At 42.4% G+C, this 19,778-nt stretch overlaps 2 protein-coding genes across 3 annotated transcripts; both read left to right on the top strand.

Annotated features, from left to right (window-relative positions):
* The first annotated feature begins 677 nt into the window (after window positions 1-677).
* On the top strand, window positions 678-11,180 carry FUT11 (fucosyltransferase 11). Of its 2 annotated transcripts, XR_010389705.1 has the most exons (4): window positions 678-1,458; window positions 2,830-3,455; window positions 8,307-8,585; window positions 10,533-11,180. XR_010389705.1 is itself a non-coding variant. In XM_026094955.2 (3 exons), the coding sequence occupies exons 1-3, from the start codon at window positions 733-735 to the stop codon at window positions 8,452-8,454; spliced, it is 1,500 nt and encodes a 499-aa protein (XP_025950740.2). In that variant the 5' UTR covers window positions 678-732; the 3' UTR covers window positions 8,455-9,596. The 2 variants fall into 2 exon arrangements, 1 of the variants encoding a protein (XP_025950740.2); XM_026094955.2 differs by lacking the exon at window positions 10,533-11,180 and having other exon boundaries at window positions 8,307-9,596.
* A 5,003-nt stretch (window positions 11,181-16,183) lies between these two features.
* On the top strand, window positions 16,184-19,723 carry CHCHD1 (coiled-coil-helix-coiled-coil-helix domain containing 1). The gene is made up of 3 exons (XM_026094956.2): window positions 16,184-16,384; window positions 17,172-17,290; window positions 18,943-19,723. Exons 1-3 carry the CDS (start codon window positions 16,243-16,245, stop codon window positions 19,054-19,056), a joined length of 375 nt encoding a protein of 124 aa, XP_025950741.1. The 5' UTR covers window positions 16,184-16,242; the 3' UTR covers window positions 19,057-19,723.
* Window positions 19,724-19,778: the final 55 nt, after the last annotated feature.

The following is a 19,778-nucleotide window of genomic DNA, read 5'->3' as shown; positions in this document are numbered from 1 at the left end:
GGTTGGTACAGAAAAGCAGCTCCAGTGGGAGCTTTCTACCCTACATGTAGATGTACAAAAACAGAAGTTCTGTTACCAGAAGATGTTTTCTGTTCCCTCTTATTGTGGACTCTGGCAGGGGCTACACTGAAGTGTATTTTCTTGCCCTGTCTAGGATGCTTGCGTATCTGCAAATGTACTTGCTTTCGGTATGCTACCCCTCAGTGAAGTCGCTTTTGTTAGCTTTTGGCGGTGCTGTTGCAGGTTAGTTGGCTGTATTGGTTTCACAGAAGAATGAGCCTGTGCCAGGGGCAGGGAGAGGGTTTAAAGTTTGAAGTCTGCAAAACTAGTGGAAGTGCGGTTCTCGTCTTAGCAGCAGCAAATCTATTGTGGATTTGTTAACAGCTGCTTTTAATCTACGTGGAGGTTAAAAAGCGTTATTTGCTCTTAAATCTCAGTCTGGAAGAAAGGCAGTATCTTTGTTACGCCAGCTCTGCCAGTGTTGTTTTCCATGCGTGTTGTTCTGCTCCGAGGTGTTCTGGTCGCTTGCGGCAAGCCGAGGAGCCTGGACCCGGCTGTGGCGGCTCGCGCGCCGCCAGCCCCAGTAAGCACAGCGGCGGCGGCGGGCGGGGCGCCGCGACCGTTACGGCCGTTGGTCGCGCGGCGCTCCCCGGCGGGACCCCGGGGGCGGCGCGTTGCGTTTCGCGGGGGGCGGGGCGCAGCGACGGGGCGGGGCCGCCGCAGGAGCCGGGAATGGGGGGCGGCGGGCTGTGGTCCGCGCGCCTCTGGGTGACGTTGGTGCTGGCGTGGGGCGCGGCGGGCGCCGACGGGCAGCAGGAGGCGGCGGCCGGGCCGGCGGGCGCCGAGGAGTCGTGCGCGGCCGAGGCGGAGGGGTGGCCGCACGCTCCCGTCCCGCCGGCCGCGGCCTTCGGCGCCGTCGCCGCCGCGTCCTACCGCGGCCCCGGCAACAACGACACGCGGGCCAACAGGGCGCTGCCCATCCTGCTGTGGTGGAGCGGCAGCCTCTTCCCGCACTTTCCCGGCGACACGGAGCGCATCGACTGCCCGCGCGGCTCCTGCCTGGTCACGCGGAGCCGGCGGGCGGCGCGGCACCGCCGCACCAAGGCCCTCATCTTCTACGGCACTGACTTCAGGGCCTACGAGGCGCCGCTGCCGCGCCTTCCCCACCAGACCTGGGCCCTCTTCCACGAGGAGTCCCCCATGAACAACTACGTCCTCTCGCACGCGCCCGGCATCCGGCTCTTCAACTACACGGCCACCTTCCGCCGGGAGTCTGACTACCCGCTCACGCTGCAGTGGCTGCCCGGTGCGGGGTACCTGCGGCGCCCGGCGGTGCCCCTGGCCGAGAAGGACGCGTGGCGGCGGCGGGGCTATGCGCCCGTGCTGTACATGCAGTCCCACTGCGACGTCCCCTCGGACAGGGATCGATACGTGCGGGAGCTCATGAAGTACATCCAGGTAGGTGTGGTGCGCGGGGCAGCTGTGACACGGTGTCACTGTGGGAGCTGGGCCTGCCTGGCCACCCCTGCCGCCTCCGGGACCTCCTTTTAACAGGGTTTGTTTGTCCTCGTTTTTAGCCAAAACAAGAGTTGTAACAGGAAGCACACCTGACTGCAAGCTGGACAGCAAAACTAGTTGCTTTCCTTCCAAAAACGTGGTCTAGACTACACCACACACCAGTAGGTAGGCCTTACCGTAGCTGTTAGTACGGAGTTGGTCAAACTGCAGGATCAGGTACATATTGGGCTGTATCCCCCAATAAACTTGGTGTCCTGGACCAAGTGCCAGCAGTTGCTGAAATCTCTGTAGCTGTGTAAGTTAGCGTAAAGGAAAGATGCTAACTTAGAAGCTTTACTGCTACTTAAAAGTGTAGGTGTGCAATAAAAAGATGGATTATTGTGTCTTTTTGAGAGTCCACTCCTTATTTGTGTTGCAGTAGGAGTGTGTTACTTTAACGGTGGTTTGTACTACTATGGCTCAACTGGTGGATAAGCTGGTAATTTTCTTTTAAGCAGAAAAACATTTAACTCTTTTCTTAGAAGTTCCTAAGGATAGTAGATGGGAGAGAAATGATCTGATTTTAATCTTTAGCTAAAACATCTTTTTTTTTAGTCATTTTAGTAGTGTGAGGGTTCATCATATACTCAGTAATGAAGTAAAGACAAAATCATTTTAAAATTGTGACTGTACATTGTAAAAGTATGAAACAGACTCAGGATCAAGTGTTTTGCCTTTCATTTTTAGACGGTATTCTTTTAGCTCCCTGCATCAATTCTTTTTATTTTATTTTAACAAATGGAAAATATCTTTGCCAGCCTGCTGAGATTGGAGGGAGCTGTGTGGAATCACTGTTTGGGAAAGTACTGAATCTCCAATAAGTAGAAAGATAATTCTCCTGATGTTAATTTAAAAGTTTTGTGCCCTTCCTCACCTGTCCATTTCTGAGTTGTCCTCTAATAAATATATTTTTTATGAAATCCTCCTTTCTCCACACTTTTTCTTTTTCCTCATCTGTAGCATAGTTTGTGCTGCTTTTGACATTGAGTATTCAGTTTCCCCTAAAGCTGTTGAAGAAGACCTGGGGCTTTAGGAGGGGTGAGGAATGGCTGAGACTTGGATGATGTAGTAAGATGTGCTGGTTATTTTGAGAAGTCCTGCAGTTTTTTTGTTTGACTGTCAAAATGGGAAGAAGTCAAAGTGAAAGTGAGGCTAAACTAAGGTAACTAGGAACTGATCAAAATTAGGAACTTTAAAGAGAACAACAGACTCTGAAAACAAGCTCCAAGTGAACACAAATCACTTTTGTAAAGATAACCATTGTTATTTTAGGTTGACTCCTATGGGAAATGCCTGCATAACCGTGAGCTTCCCAGTGAGCGATTGCAAGACACTTCTACAGCCACTACAGAAGATTCCGAATTCATGAACTTTATTGGCAGGTACAAGTTTCACCTGGCCTTGGAAAACGCCATATGTAACGACTACATGACTGAGAAACTGTGGCGTCCGATGCATTTGGGTGCTGTCCCTGTATACCGAGGCTCCCCAGCTGTGCGAGATTGGATGCCAAACAACCTCTCCATCATTCTCATAGATGACTTTGACAGTCCTCAAGAGCTAGCAAAGTATCTTGATTTCCTGGACAAGAATGGAGAGCAATATATGAAATATCTAGAGTATAAAAAAACTGGTGGAATCAAAAACCAGTTCTTGCTAGAGAGCTTGGAGAGGCGGGAGTGGGGTGTGAATGACATGACTCTGCCCAATTACCTGAATGGCTTCGAGTGTTTCATCTGTGACAGGGAGAATACCCGAGTCAAAGAGGAGCAGGAACACAAAAAGTCTCATGGGAAATTTCCAGCTCCCAGACCTCGAATTGCTCAGTTCAAACATATGGGATGTCCTATGCCAACTCCTGGGTTTGGAAATGTTGAAGATCTCTCTGGAGGAGACAGGTAATGTACAAATACTAGGCTTTTTGAAGAAAAAAGCTTTGAACATCAATAGGTATAATTTTTAATAATACTTTTTCCTTTAAAGAATCCTACAATGCATCTCTATTCACACTTTATATTATGTTTTGTGGATAGTAATGGTAGTTGTGCTAATACTGTGTAACACGGAGGCTGAAGAGAGGACTGGAAGATGATATTGGCTAGTGGTTGAAGCAAGAGCATGAGACCTGGATTCTGTTCCATGAGGCACTCTTGAAATGCTGTGTGACCTTTGGCAATTTGGTTATCCTTTGCTGTAGCCTTTTTTTTTCGTTTGGAGGAGGGGCAGAAATGATAAAGCACTTGGTAGCCCACGGATGAAAGAAGCTCTATATGTCAGTACAAATTACTGCATTAAAAAGAGGTTGCTAAAGTATTCAGTGTAGGCCTAGCTTGCTTCTGATGACTTCCATCAGAGCAGAAGTTAGGTCTACTCTAAATACGGTAGAAGACTGATTTAAATTTTGTGTGGCAATGGGGCAAAATTCTGACTTGTGTTGGAAGGTGTGTTCCCATTTATTTAGGTGTGACCATGCAGGACAGAATAGGCTGAGTGGATACTGCCTTTTCTGCATATGGGGATTGATACTGCTACTGGATTCTCCCAGGCCTAGCCCAGTGTGATACAGTTCATCTCTAGTGCGAGCTGCCCTGAACTCTGTCAGGGTTCAACTAATCATACCAACCCTGAGGTCACCACTTTTGACAGGAAGAAGAGAGTTTTGTTTCCATGGTCTATTTAATTCTTAATATTTATACAAGTATTGCTACAATACATGTCTGAAGGGAAGCGTTCTGGTTGTTCATAAGCTGTTTGTGCACTTTTTGTAGGGTATATCACTAGTGTAACATGTTTGGATCCCCTAAGTTGGTCATCCTCCTCTGCATTACCTTTAACATACTTACGTCTATTTAGGGAATTACTCAAATTTATGCAGTCCATTTCCTATGAGCTATCAGAGAGCCCTCATGAAGCTAAACCTTAAACCATAGCAGATTTTTGCCTACGTTCGTAGCTATTTGTTTCCAAAGATTTCGGAATTCTGGTGTCCGTTCAGCTGTATCAAGTATTAAGCTAAGGACTGTTTGAAGATATCAGAGAGATCTGAAGCACTGTCCAGAGAGAACTTTTCAGTGTCCTCTATCCCAGTTTGTATCAGTTTACAGGTTTGTTAGTAATTTCCTAGACTAAGGAATTAAATATCTAGGCATGTTAAAATGTTAAAGGAAACCGTTTGGTGAAAATGTAGACTCCATCATTTTAAGTTCTCTATAACCCAGAACTAAGTTCTATGCACATCTGAATCTCAAAAAAAAAAAAAAAAAAAAAAAAGGTTTTGTTAAGTTATCCATCCACAAAAAGAGTATTAGGTATTTTGTAACTGGAGGGAAGTGGTGGGGGAGCTGCTACTTACTAGGTTTGGATATTTTCAAAAATAGCCAACTGAAATTCAAACAGAGAAAAAGCCTTAGGTCACTCAAATTCTTTAGGAAATTCCTATTTTGCAAAACTTTACTTTGATGTTTGTCACTAAAAAGCATTTTTCACAGTACCATTAACATATTGGCTAGTTAAAAATTATGCTTGTAAGTAGAAGGGGCCCCTAAATGCCTTTGTAATCCTTTGCTTTCTGTTGGTTGATTTATTTATTGGAGCTTTTTATAGTAATACCTTTTTCTTTGCCTTGGTAGCAAAATGTGCTCTTCCCTCATTCTACCCCATATAAATTAATTTTCTCTACTTTTTTTGTAAATTTTCTTCTACTTGAGCAGCAGGTGGCAGTAGAGAAATACTTTTGAATACACAGCGTGGGTGTCCTATGCTGCTTACCTGTAAATTAAGGTACTTCACCCTTCTGTGCAGGGCCTATCAGCAAGGAGGTTTTATATATCAGTCCATAATCCAAGCTGCAGAGATTTCCATATCTGTTGTACCATAGTATGGTATTCCCTCCCATTTATGGAGATAAGATGTGTCTGGAGATACTGTACCATGCAAGTTTTCCATTGCTTGCCATCTGCTTTAGAAAGATAATGTGTATCTGAATTACAAGCTATGATTAAGAGGATCCCCAGTGAAGTACAGTGTTCTCTATCTTGCAAGCATGTGAGCTTTCACTGGTTTTGTCTCCAAAATGGAACATGATAGAAAGATAAAATTGCCACAAAAGTGTTAGCTTAGCTCTGTTGTTCTGTAATTGCACAAACATGCCTTTTTGCCAGAGTTTGACAGTAATGTTATAAGAACAGCATGGTTTATTTGGGTGAATGCCTACAGAAACTATTAATCCCGTGTTTTGTTTCTTTACAAATTTACATTAATTGTGGAGAAATGACACAGGCCTGGTAAGGGTGCAAGCTATGCAGCTTGTAAAGTCTGACAGTAAACATACACTGTGACTTTGGGTTCTGGAGGATTCTGGAGCGCAAAGAGAACAGCAAAGGCATTTGGAGTTTATGTATTTTTAGAGCTGGTGCCAGTTACAGTATGGCTACACTGTGCCTTTTCATACTCTGTTACCATTGTTCGCAAATGTAATTTGTGTTTAGTGTTGACAAATGTGCTGAACTGACAGAACTGTTGCCTCAGAATCTCTCTTCATATAAGTGTATGTAACCCAAACATATTATTACACCCTCACCTCACTATTCTTCAGCTCTAAAACAGTGTTCCTAAACACGACTCCTGAGCTCTTATGCCTGCAGTCTCACTTGTGTTTGGGCTTCTGAACTTGGTACCCAAGCAGATTGTGATCAGTAGTTTAAGAACAAAAGTGTAGAATAACCATTTGTATGTGTTAGATTATGGGTCTGTCACTATAATCTATTGAATTCTTAGCTGCTTTGTAGGGAAGATGCAGTGAGCTACAGTGCTACTCACGTTTAGGATGTCTGCTCAGTAGAAACTGGAGTCTGCAGCGCTTCTTGAACTGGGTAATTGTGAGAGGCCGATGTGTGTTTGGTAAAGGAAGATTTTGGAACTATGGTGACTCTGCTAGTTCCATTTTATGCTGATCTCTCTATTTAGGATGAGAGAAAACAGTTTGGAAGTGTATCCAATTTGCCACATCTGTAGTGTAAGATGTGTCTTGCAGTAGAATCCAATAATCAGCAGCATTAAAGACAGATGATTTTCTTATGGTAATTGTGTTTCTAGTGTACATAGTTGATAGTGTCAGGATATTTGTACAGTCCTGTTCATCCTGGGGTACCATTTTTTTCCAGAGAATTTACCGAATCAGAGTGAAAGTTATTTCTTAAAAAAACGTAATGCCAGTATAAAAAGAAAAATGCTAAAGTGTTTGTATTCAGTTTTTATTTTGTTGATGAAGTGTTCATTTGGATACTGGAATTCCTTTCAGTATCATTTCCACTGAATTCAGCTGCAGAATGCTTTCTTTTTTCTGTTATTTCCTTCCCCTTTGTGTATAGTGCTTACATGAGTGTGTCCACTTTCCTAATATTTGCGCTTTTTCAGTGCTATAAAAAACATGTAATTCATGTTGGAGATCCTTGAACAAAGGTTAATTAATTTAGCTGGTAGGCAGAGTGATCTCACAGTACATCCGAGAGCTGCTTTTTACAAAGGATGCTTTAGGCAGGCATATTTTGTATGCCAAAGAAGGCCTCTGCCCATGATCCTTCACATTGTGATCAATGTGAAAAGGTTTATTTTGAGGTCTCTGTTGGTATACTCTGCCAATAATATTGTTGACAACAGAAAACTAATTCCCATCGCCTATGAACTGTGTGCTGCTCCACAAAGAACGTGACTGTGATTTTGTGCATGTTCTTTTGGGTTTCCTGGCATAGTGGGTGAGGTCTGCTGATGTCTGGGCAATGCAGCCATGCTTGCTTTAGTATATGGTGTCTAGAGTGAAAGTAGGAGGCACTGTACTCATTTCTGTGATCGGTAGGGGGAAGAAGTTAATAGTTCTGCAGGAAAATTAACAATTACTGGGTAACTCATATGGGCAGATAAGAAACAGCATCATGTTTGGTCCTTCTTGCCAAAATTTATGATGGTCTTATGTGTCTGGGTAGCAGATACAGTAAAGAAGAAAAGGTAATATTAAGAATAATCAGGTCTGTCATGAAAAGAAAGGGTGTTAATTATTAGCTAAATAAATTATTGCCATACTTTGATGTAATGCAAATGAGAGTAGTCTACGTGATCATGTGTGGGAAGGGAGTTGCTCAAAGATGTTATAAGGAAGTCTGTGCTATGAAAAGTTTGGAAATGTATGCACTGAAAAAGAAAAAGCATATGCTCAGCCAGGTAGTCTGGAGATTGAGTATGCAGTCAGGGTTGAGAGAGAAAGCTTTTTCTCTCTGTCATGTATAACCTGATTTTTGTAATGACTAGCTGTCAGTCTTTTAATTGTTAAATGGTTTGTTTGAAAAAAAAAAAAAAACGATTCTTAGTCTTAACCGTAGTTGTAAATGTACTGGCCATGGAAAGCCACTCTCAAAATCATACAAAGCTTCTGTGCTAGATTTTATTTTAATAGAAGTTTTTATTCTTCACAGTTTGTAACATGGCTAACACTACAGTCACATGCTGAAATCTCGGAAAAGTTCTAAAGCCAACAGTGAGGTTGTTTTCCAGAGAGAATTTATGTAGCAGATTTCTTTAAGTGCACTTGGAGCACAATGGCACAGTAATACCATAGTTTGTCATGAGCTTCCCTGGGCCTGTTTTCCTCTTAGGTGAAAGGAAAAAAAAATGGTTTTAATATTGTTACAGCTGCAGACCCCTGTGGGGTTTTTTTTAATGGTTTATGGTGGTGTCTTTTTTTTTTAATGTTTCAGTTGGAAAGAGATGTGGCTGCAGGATTATTGGCAAAGTCTTGATCAGGGTGAGGCTCTCACTGCTATGATTCATCGCAATGAGTCACATCAGGGAAGATTTTGGGATTATATGCATGAGATTTTTCTCAAGAGGACCAGGCAACACTGACCCATCTTTGGAAGACTTTGACTTGAAAACTGCATTGAAAGTTGTGAGAGTGAGAATTCTTACCTCATGCCAAATACTTGCCTTGAAATAGAAGAAAAACTATTTCAGAGATTATTTTTCTGATGGATAAAGTGAGTAAGTCTTTGTTGTGATTGTATTTCAGCTGTGCAGATGTTATCCACTGCTTTGATTTGAATTTCAGCTCGTCAGTGTGAAGCTACTACTGACCTGCAGGTTTCAATGTCTGGGGCAGAAGAACTTACTCTGCTTGTGCATTTGGTATAGGTTTGTTTCCCTGTGGCTTACGTGACTTCAGATGAACATGTTTTCAGACTCTGTTCAAATAGCTTAGGTTATTTCACTGCAGGGTTTTTTTATTTCTAAAATATACATTGCTGTTTTTATAAATATTTTACCAATCACTTATTCTCCTCATTATGTTATATGTTTAGCTGCTAATAAATAACTTTTTCAATGAAGGAATTACAGAAGACTAGTGTCTGTGGAGAGCAGTTGTGCCTTATGAAATACCAGCAATAAAATCTATTCTCCCCAAGTAAACGTGCCTCAAATATTCTTACTTTTCAGGGTAAATGAATGGCTTTGGGTGGGTTACTTACTCTCTGCTGAATTTTGTTCTTTTGCTGACTTTGCAGGTGATGCATATGGATTGGACTAAAGGCTACTTGGTTGAAAGTTGGGAATTAAATAATTTATTTTAACATAAAAGCATGTTACCTGGTATCGTGTAGAACCTGAGTAGAATTAGTATGCTTTGGGTTTTTTTAAGTTTCCATCAAGTCTGAAATCCTGGCTATAATTATTTCTTGTTCTCTCCCTAATGCCAAGGATTCAGAGGTCTTTGATTTGTTCTTTTCCAGTGTCTGCAGCTTTTTTCTTTCAGTTTCTCAGGGCTTACCTATACAGAGATACTTAAGTGAATGTATCTGAATTAATCTGTAAAGTGGATTACTCAAGTCAGATTAAGATTATAGATGGGTGTATTCAGGACTAAATTTCCTTCTCAAGCATATTATGGCAATTTAAGATAAAACAAGTTAAGGCTGCTTTAATTTTGAATATGATCGTCTGCTGAACAGCTTAATGAGATTTAAATAAATTGTTTGAATTAATGCCCTCAATTATTTCATTTCTCTTCATTTCATGTTTCTGTATAGAAAATCATTGTTTCCTTTGTTTGTGTGCTCCTTTTAATTAGCTGTATCCCATAAGCTTTTCTTACAGAGGTTTTTGTTAGGATAGTCGGGAGGACAAATTCTGGTCTGGCTTTTTGTATGTAGTAGCACATTCTGCTTTTTCTGTTTTATCCTATAATTTAACTAGAACTGTGAGTTTTATAACCAAGTCCAGGTATTTGTTGTAGTTTATCTGCTGTTATCAGAATTAGATATGCTACAGTTAATGTATTGTCCTTGCAGGAGTAAGAGGAGGAAGTACCAATAGTAAGTATGTGTATCATAGCACTTGTTTATAAATTTCTTGATTAATGATGTCCTAAAGCCTCACTTTGCTTGTCTGCATAGCAAAATGAGGATGGGGAATGCTATATGTACACACTATAGAAGGCTGTTACTTTGCACTGCTAGTTTGTAGATAGGAGTCACAAACCAATTTCCATACCTTTCTCTGCTGAGTTTTTAGTGTCTTCCTAGAAGATTTAACCTTTTTTTTTTTTTAATCAAAGTCCTACAGGTGATGGACTTCCTAAAAGGTTATGAATATCAGCTACTACTCTTTATAGCCATGACATTTACCCAAGCCTTGTGTTTCTCGTGTATCTGCATGGGGGGATGAGGAGGTGTCCTGTAGTAAGAGGAGATCATGCTAGCTTTATCTGCTCTTGTACAACACAATGTGTCCATGAATTATAAAGAGCGTGTCTGTTAAGTGTGTTAAATCTTTTATTTATTGTACATGGTGTACATGTATTAAGGCTAAAATTCTTCTAGTGACTAGACTGAATAACTTGTCTAGCTGCTAGGAAAACATTGCAGGGACGGGAGAAGTGGGAACCCTCCTCAGTTGGCTGAAGAGCTGTGGTTGCTGTTCTGTTCCAGGCTGCTGACTGACCTTCACAGCACCCACTTCTCTGGACAGCAAGGACTCCAAAATGTTGAGTAATGGCTGTTCTTCTACCCAGGGCTTTGCTTTCTTCTCTCTTCTGCTTTTTTGGGGGGCGGGAAGGAGGAGAAACTGGGTCTCATAACATTGAAGGGCATATGTGTTCCAATACTGTTCAGTGATCTTGTAGTTTTCACCAGTTCTGGAATAAGAATATCCACTGCCCTGCAAACACTGCCTGACAGGTGCAATATTTGTAATTATTTGATAATCTCATATTTGTTTCTATAGAATTTCTTTTCTCTCTCTCTCTCTCTTTTTTCCCCCTCCTGTCTTCCTCTTTCTTTGCATCTTGTCAAAGCTTGCTTTCTGAGAATGGGTGACTTCAAGATTGAGTTCTTCTGCTACCAGGAATAAAGAGTTTGAGATTAATTTACATAATTATACATATGAAAGGATTACTGTATAATGTCCAAAGACTACTGCCAACCTTAGCCAAAGTGAATTAAGTTTATGATCCCAGTTGTCTTTCTGCTAATGCAAATATGTGAGTGCAGACAAGGAGGAAGGTGATTGCAACAACTATTCATATTTTGGAGAAAGGTTTCTGATTGTACACGTTTTTGATTGCTAACAGTGGATTTCTCACTTCACAGCTTTAAATCCGGACCAGCTGGATAGTGGCTGAATATCATCACTTACATTGTGACTGTTGGAAGTCTTGAATGATACTCCGACTGAAGTGTAAACAGCATCTTTCTTGATCCAGTTCTTACTGTGCAGGTGCCCATAATCACAAAAACACAACTGAGACTAATCAGGAGTTACAGCAAAGATATCAAAGGTTAAAGTGATAAAGAGATTGCTCCTATAAACCCTTTACTAGGCCTATGCAAAGCAGGGTGAGTCACTGCACCGCTGCTTGTCACACATTTTGCCTTTTTTCTCTGTGACTAGAGGGACAATTTCAAAGCTGTCAAGACAGCTTTATTCACTAGCATTAATGTTCTAAAAATGGGTATCTCCTCCTTGTAGCTGCTTACATGAAACAGTACTAGATTCTGTGGGTGATGTCTCAGAACTGACATGACAAGCTAGGATAAGTTCATGTCCTCTCAGAGGTGAGAGAGAGGGAACGAATGTCCAGCTGAAGGTTCAAAATACAGCAGTCAAGTTCATTGCATTGGACAGGCTAAAGTTATCATTCTTCTGCCAAGACTGGGATACCAGGTGCTGCCTATTTTCAGCAAAAAATAGTATTTTATTTGCTAAACTGGTAATCTGTATTTCCAGCTTCCACAACAACTGCAATTTCTAAGAACAAAATAACCTCACTGAAAAATACTGTTTTGTTGATACCTAACATTGATAATTTCTAGAACTGAAAAAAATGCAATTGCCTTTTCTTATTTGTGTTGCTGAAGTAATTTTCAAACTGAATTAAGATCTCTGGATCCTCTGTGATGGTAAGTAGAGTGACACATTTTAAGAGCGAAGTACCAAGTGAGTGCATATGTTTGGAGGAAAAGGGGAATGAGATTTTTTTTTCCCTGGAAATGGTCTGCAAAGTGCAGTAGCTGGAGAATCACAGCAAAAATGCTTCTGTCTCACCTTGACAGAGGGCAGTTTTAACTAGCTTGAGAAACAATAGATGGTGGAAGAACAAATAACTAGAAGGCTGGGAACAGGATAAATTGAACTGGAACACAGCCATCAGGGACAACGCTCTTTAAACAGTGCTATGGTAGACAAGCAGCCATCTGCCCCCTTACCATCCTGCCAAGCCTACTCGTCACCCCTTGTCCAGGGAGAGCCACTCCCTTAATGATTAGCTGTCATGTCATCCATTTGGTTGCATTTAATTAGGATTGTTGATGGATCCCCAGGCACCTTCTGAGAAATTGTATTAATCAGAAACATACAGGGCAGCAGCTTCCTTCATTCTGCTCAGAGACCTCTACTGACAGGTTGAAATTAATCAGATGCAAAATCCTTTTAGTGATATGAGCAGCTGAGCCAAGGCCTGTGTCAAGTATTAACAAACTGCACTTCTCTTATGACTCACTGTCTCGAAGCTGGCACTTGCAGATGCAGGGCACTGCAGAGGGTTAGGAAGGGTGGAGAGAAATGCAACTGCAGATTTTGTTCCAGAGCCTTGACATGACTGGCATCTTAATTTGTATTCTGTTATATACATTCTTTCCTGCAGAAAAGACCCACCTAATGCTGAAGTGGCTCAGCTCAGCTAGAGATGATTCTGGGGATCTTGGAATGGATCAAAGCAAGCCATGATACTTTGGGACATCTTTGAACAATAAGGAGAGATCAGGTAACTTGGAGTAGCATGGGCTGGATTTGGGTCGGTCTGGGAAGTTAGAAATTAGGGATGGCAGCTCAGAACTAATCAGGTGAACAGGATATTTCAGGCTGATCTGACTGAAGTAGATCAAGAAAAAGTAGGATAGCACTGGAGCTTGGGGAGGGGGAGGAACTATGACCTCAGAAAATAAATTGCATCCATTGTAGCTATTTAAGTGCTATTATCACCCAAATACATTAGTTTGGGTAGTGGGAATAAGTCTGAATTGACTGGAATTGTCTCTTAGCATACTGGTTTGCTTTCCTGCTAAAGTGGGAAATTTAAGGCAGCTTCAAACAAATTGAAATGCCCTAGGGCAGCTCACAGTCAAGGAGGTCAGGCTGAGACAGATGAGAATAAATTATGGTAGGTGAGGGTATTATGAGGTTACATGGGAAGAATTAAGAAATTCAGGATAAACTTGGATGGATATCTTGGAATTTACTTGAAGAAAGCTGGATCCAAGCTGTTCAGAAAGATGTGGCTTTCAGCTCTCTTCATTTCTCCCAATACGTCTGATTCCTTAGTCTCAGCCCCTAAGTCTTTTTCAGAAAGTGCCTTGAGGTTTTAGATAGTTGCTCAAGAAAGAGAAGAACCCATGGTGAATTTCTCACCTCCTAGAAAAGTATTTAAGTAAACAATCTAATTTTAAGGATATATTTCATTATAGCATTTTTAGCATTATATTTTACCATAGCATAGCATTTATTGTAGCATCACAACTGGCCCTTACTCCAGTTGTAATGTAGTGGGTTTTTTTCCAAATAGTTTGACCTCTTTGGTTCATCTTGTTTTTGACTAGCTGAGACATAGGGCAGGATTCAGCTTTTTTTAACCTATGTTCATTTGAGGAAACAGTAAATTGCAGATGCAGTTAGGATTGTACAAGTTCTTTATAGTCATGTATTCAGGATTCGCAGTGAAACATACCTGTGTGGTTCATCAGTGTATTGAGGGAATCAGGTTCCTGTCTCCACCTGAAAAGAGGAAACTTCTGTCCCATTCATTTATGATTCTGTACCATCAGTTGTGCAAAATACAGGCTTATAGAGAGACTCGACTATTGAATACCACACGTCTTCTGTAATTCCACATTCTCCCTCAAAACTGAGGTTTGTACCTTGCTTCAAACATCTCTCCATGGCGTGTGCAGACACCGTCACGTACATTACTCTGTCTGCTGGTAGATTTCTTAGGCTGATGCTCCAATCCCAGGCTGCATGCCAAAAAGAGTCTAATGCAGACAGCAGTAACTGACAGGAAGCTATTAAAATTCTCCTTGCATAGCTTGCCTTTCTCTTTCCCAGCCTTTCCTCCTCCACCCCCATTTTTCTTGGAATTGTTTAAAAGAGCAATCAGCTTTTGAAGGTGAATGTACCTGAAGGTGCTGCCACCATTAGCTAATGTAATTTGGAAAAAGGGAAGTTGATTTACAAGGCATGCGGTTTAGCTTCTCTTATGCCCTAACATCTGCCTCTTTCTTTTTCTTCTTGTGCAAGCCTAATTAGTAACTACAGCAGACAAACGTGGTGGAGAAAAATGAGTATCAGTAGGTGTAACTAGAAGAGAAAAAAAAACATTAGCGCATGAACTTCACATAAATCGGTATACTGAAAAGGTACTTCAGCTCTTTGGCTTAAATTTGTAAGATCTCTGACATTTAGAGTTCCAGCGTGCAAACCCTCTAGACTAATTCGAAGGTGTCAGCTTGTTTTTTATCTTCTCCACTGGCAACCAAGCTAGAAAGATAGCTCATTTCCTGTCCAATTAGAAAAATGGAAGTAGAAAAACAACCCTCCTACCTAAATGTTTCAGAACTTCCAACCTGTTTCAGTGCAGTTCTAAAGAGAGGGTAATTTGCTTCTAACGAGGACCAGAAGAAATGTCTTTTATTTATTTGGAAATGGCTTCTCATACTTTTCAAACTGGACTCTAAGAAAATATTACTGTAAAATAACACAAAAATAATTATAGAATCAGGCATACCAGAACATGTTAAATCTGCTGATGGAGTAGATTCTAGTAATGATTCTGCGAACATTCCGGTGTGCAACATGTGATATTTAACTCCAGGAACAAAACTTCTGGCAGCTTGTAAACTTCCTTGACTAGGCGGAGGCAAGGGGGGTGCTTCGGGTTTTATATGTCTGTAGCTGAGAGCTTGAATATGTTCTTTTTATCCAGACCAATATCCATGCAAAAAAAAATGGTCCCAGTATGTGTGGTTTGGCCTATTGTGTACGGTCAGAGAACTCCAAACCTGCAGCCATTCCCGTGGAAAAAACCTGATTCCTCATCTGTTCCCTAATGCACAGGGGAAATAGTTGGTGCCTAATGGAGTTCTGGTATGGTGATAAGATAACTTATTCAATGATGAGCAATCCTGACTATTTTAGGTCCCCAGTGTCCATTGTCTGCTCCTCAGTTCTCTGTATGTACCTTGTTCCTCATGCTGTGCAGAAATCATTATGTACCCTAGCCCTTGATAACTTCACAGCGCCTTTTCTGTTATCTGCGTTTTTCAGGAAGGGACAGAAGGGCTCCAGGATGAGCCAGATGAGTTGAGGACTTCTGGGAATTTAAATCCTACACTAGGAGAGAAACTTCTGCAAACAACTGGATTCTCTGCTGCAGAGTATGAGGATGTGAGAACAAGGTTGCCACTTCCGAAGAAGCAGTTTCAGTACGTCTTTGGAAGATATGGTAGGAACATCAGTAAACAAGGCAAGCGAGATCCAGCTTTTAGTATGCAAGGGAGAGAAATGAAGGGCTGAGAGGGCAAAGTGATGCTGAGTCTTAAGCACTAAGCAAAGTTTCTGTATAGTTGCAAAACACTTCCTTAAGATCCATGTGAATTACCTTGAAAGAGTAATGATTTTTCACTAGCTGAAGTGTGCATGCCCCTGTTCCTTCCTTCATTGCATCCCTATACCACAGAAACCTTAAAAAGTCATTTAATTTCTCCGGACTCAGGCTGGAGAACAGGGTGGGGAAATAAGAATAAGGTCACAGCCCAGATGCGCTTGGATTGCGTGGTCCGGTGAGGTACAGGCAGCAGCGAGGAGGCTCTCGGTGAATGCTGCGCACCCCCGCGCCCCGCTGCGCAGGCCCCACGCTCCCCTCGGCCCGCACGGCGCAGTGCTGCTGCAGACCCGGGTGCCGGGGGGCTGCGCGGGGGCCCCGGGGCGCGCGCGCGCCGCCGCCACCGCCCCGCCGCCGCCACCGCCCCGCCGCCGCCGCCGCCCCCCCCCCCCCCCCCGCCGCCGCCGCCGCCGCCAGAACCGCCCTCGCGGCAGGTCACGTGGGCCGGCGGCCGCTCGCTCGCCGTGCGGCCTGTCGCAAAGAGCATGGCGGCGCCCGTGTACCCGGCTTGGGTGACCCGCTGGGTCTCCGGGCAGTGGCGGCAGAAGAAGCGGCCTCCGGTTATCCGCCCCACCCGGCCGCTCGTGCTGGCCAACAAGGTCGCGAACCGCAGGGAGCAGGCGGGAGGTGAGTTCCCGGCGCCAGGCCCCCGCCCGCAGCGCGGGAGGCCGTTAAAACGCCCCCCCTCCCCCCGGGAGAGGGGAGCAACGGCCGGGGCGGGCCGTTAGCGGGAGGGGGGGAAGAAGGGGGGCTGGGCCCCACGGGACCTCCCGGGGGTCTGTCCTCCCGTTCCCCGTAGCGGTACCCTGGGAGGGGTCGTCGTGGTGTCAGGGCTCGGCACCGCAGCTTTTGCTCCACGGAGCGGCTCGAGGAGCTGGCAGCCACTTCCTAGAGAAGCGAAACGCTAGTGGATAACAGGGAGGTGTTTGCTGAGTGCTTAGGAAATACGGAGGGAGGCAAAAAAGCATCTGTGGAAGTTGTTTGGGATCCCCTTTGGAAGGTGGGCAGAAGATCAGAGGCTTCCCAGCAGAGGGAAGGGATCCAACTGGTGTCATAGAAATAGCAAGTGCATTGTTTGGAAAAAATTACTTTTCCCTATTCTAATGCTAAATTTGTGTCTTCTGACATCTTATCTGTGATACATGCGTGTAAAGTACTTTGAATCCTTAAGACAGATGCTGTATCTGATGCTGTATCTGACTTGCAACAATCAGATGTTAGCTCAATGGCACTGATACTTGGACTAGGAGCTTCATCCCTAAGCAGAGCAATGATCAGATTTTTACTTTTATGTTGGTTTTTCTCCCCTGCCTCTACCCCATCTTAGTTTTCTCATTGGAGATATATGCACTGCATAAGGTTGTTAATATGACACTCTGAGCACTGAGATTTGCATTGTGTCTTTTCCCTCCAGAGGCAACGTGCATTACAGAGATGTCAGTAATGATGGCCTGCTGGAAACAGAATGACTTCAGTAACGCAGCTTGTGCTGAGGAGATCCGGACGTTCTATGACTGCGTGGCAAAGGCAGAAGTAATTATGGCCTCTTTTGCATTCTTAAAGGCTGGTGGCAGGAAAGGAGGAAGCCCTCAATCATTTCTCTGTGTGCCAACAGCGACAGCATACTCTAAGCAACTTAATTTTTGTTGTAAGCTATTTGAGCTGCAGGGGAGATGCAGGATGGTGTAGATCAGACATGCAGAGCTTCCTTTTTTTAAGGTCAGAACCTAATGAAAATAAAGATGTGGAAGGGACAGGATTCCATGTACATTGTAACGAGGAGGAAACAATATCCTGTCCAGTTCTTTCTTGTGTTGTCAAATTCTTGAAGCAGAGCTCAGTTGCTGTCAATCAGTCCTAACCTAGGCCATTTCTTTTAATTTCTTCCAATTTTTGATTCTAATGTTTCAGTACTAATGAAGCAATAGAAGACACTGCTTCTCTCCACGTTAAACAATAGTTCTGAATGACGGAGTGTATGTTTTGGAGCTGTAGAGGCAGCAAGTAACACAATGATTTGTATGGTGTGAGAAGTGGATTAGATTCTAATTTGGGAGTATTTTTGTAATTCTGTAGCTAGTACTTTGAGGCTGTTAGAGTAAGGTGTAGGTGAATTTCAGCAATTGCTGTAATTCATGAAATCAAGAAATAGTCAACTCAGTCAGGTATCGGTCCAATGTCTGCATTGCCTGGATAGCGGGGGAAAGTGGTAAGTCTGGATTCCCAAATTCAGTTATGTGACAAATCTGTAAATAGTTCTGTGATTGCAGAAGTGAGGGTGGAGACAGTGAGTGGCAGAGAAATAACCAGTAGTTTCAGTAATCCTCATCAAAAGCAGAATTTTCAGGATGCATGAGGTAGTTACAGCTATTCCTGATTCCCTGAAAATTTTGAATTCTTTTAGGCTGCTTCTGACTTTGAGAGCTAGATGTTTTGTTAAAAGAAAAAATTTCAGATTGTTTGGAAATCAGAAGTTGCTAGGTAAAGGGTGTTACTACAGTATACCAGCTCAGTTACCCTGTCTGATCCTATACTTTAGAAATTACTCCATTCAACTCCATGAGAGGCAATAAAGACTTTGTGCAAGTGAAAATGGAAATAAATTTGGATATAGTTTCCAGAAATAAGGCAGAGCATAAATACTAAAACAATGTTGTGTTCTTACCTAATATGATAAATTTGAAATAAGGTCTGTTTCAAAAGCAGTATAAAGGTAAGTATATGTACTAGGTGTGCCCTAAACTGTTTTCCTATTTCCAGTCTTTTCAGTAATAGTATCATCATTTCATCAAATTGTTTTTCCCTGTTGCTGCATGACAGCATACATGAAAAAATGTCCACAATTGATATAGTGCATTACAAAGTAAGCAAAAAAGATAAAATAAAAGGAAAAATGTGTTTTGTGTTGTTAATATAAGCTTATCATATTTTTAACTAAGAGTGTGGAGAGACACCATCTTCAAGATGACAGTCATTCATTAATTTCACCATTTAAAGGAGACCACAGTCATTAATTTTTGAAAGCCTTCTGATTATTTAGGCAAGTGCTATCATAAGTGTTCCTTAAAGAAATTACATTCTTCTGAGATAAACATCTCAGTATAATTATTACTAGTCCTTGAGTGTGAGGGTCAACTCAGCAAATAAACAAAGGTAATATTTGGAGGTTTCTTTTTCTTTTTCAGAAGGAACGCAGGGAGAAAGCTGAGGACGAGACCCTGGAACCCAGGGGAAAGTTAACTTCAAGTAAAGTGAACAAGCTCCTGAGGAGGTTTCCTAATATCACACGCTATATTTAATGTGCTTTACTAAGGGACTATGGAGAAGCAACTGAGCTGAGATCATTTTTGGAGAAGAACTGAAAAACAGAGTTCAGTGAACGTTTGATGTCAGGTGGTGTCTGTCAGCACTGCTGTATGGGTCTTGACTGAGATCTTTGTTTCCAGAGTAAGAAAGATTCATCTTTTCCAGCAGCTGAGTGTGTTCATGAGGTTCTTGGGTTTTGCAGTCTTAAGATTTCTGCAATGTGTTATTCAACCAGCCACAGTGTGGGGTCAAGTCTTCTAGAAATGTGTATAAATGTTTTTTCTAACATTTAGGGAGTGACTTCACGTATAAGCTTCAAGCCTAACTCATGAGCTGCTATCAGAAAGTGTGCATGCCTTGACACTGAGCCAACTTAAAATTGATAATAATCTCATGACTCATACTCGTACACATCTCTATATATAATTTGGTTCCTCTTAAAATTTTTTGAATTCCTGCTCATTTAGAAGAGGGCTGGAGAATGAGGAAGAAATCTCCAGCAAAATACCTTGCTACACTGGAATACGCTGGGAAGACTCAAATATGACTTTAATGTAGATGCTTGTGATTTAGACCCTCTGGTTTGTAGGTGGGACAGGTATGATGCCATGTCAGATTGAGGATGTTATCTGTGCTATAATAAAGTAATGCAAGACTGTTGTTTGGCTTGGATCCCTTATAGTCTACACCAAAAAGTTCTACTGTTTTGGCAAAA

The sequence above is a fragment of the Dromaius novaehollandiae genome, chromosome 6 (genome assembly GCF_036370855.1).
Source record: "Dromaius novaehollandiae isolate bDroNov1 chromosome 6, bDroNov1.hap1, whole genome shotgun sequence".
NCBI classification, from domain to species: domain Eukaryota; kingdom Metazoa; phylum Chordata; class Aves; order Casuariiformes; family Dromaiidae; genus Dromaius; species Dromaius novaehollandiae.
Note: the sequence above shows the minus strand (reverse complement) of the source record. Positions and strands in the feature narration are given on the sequence as shown.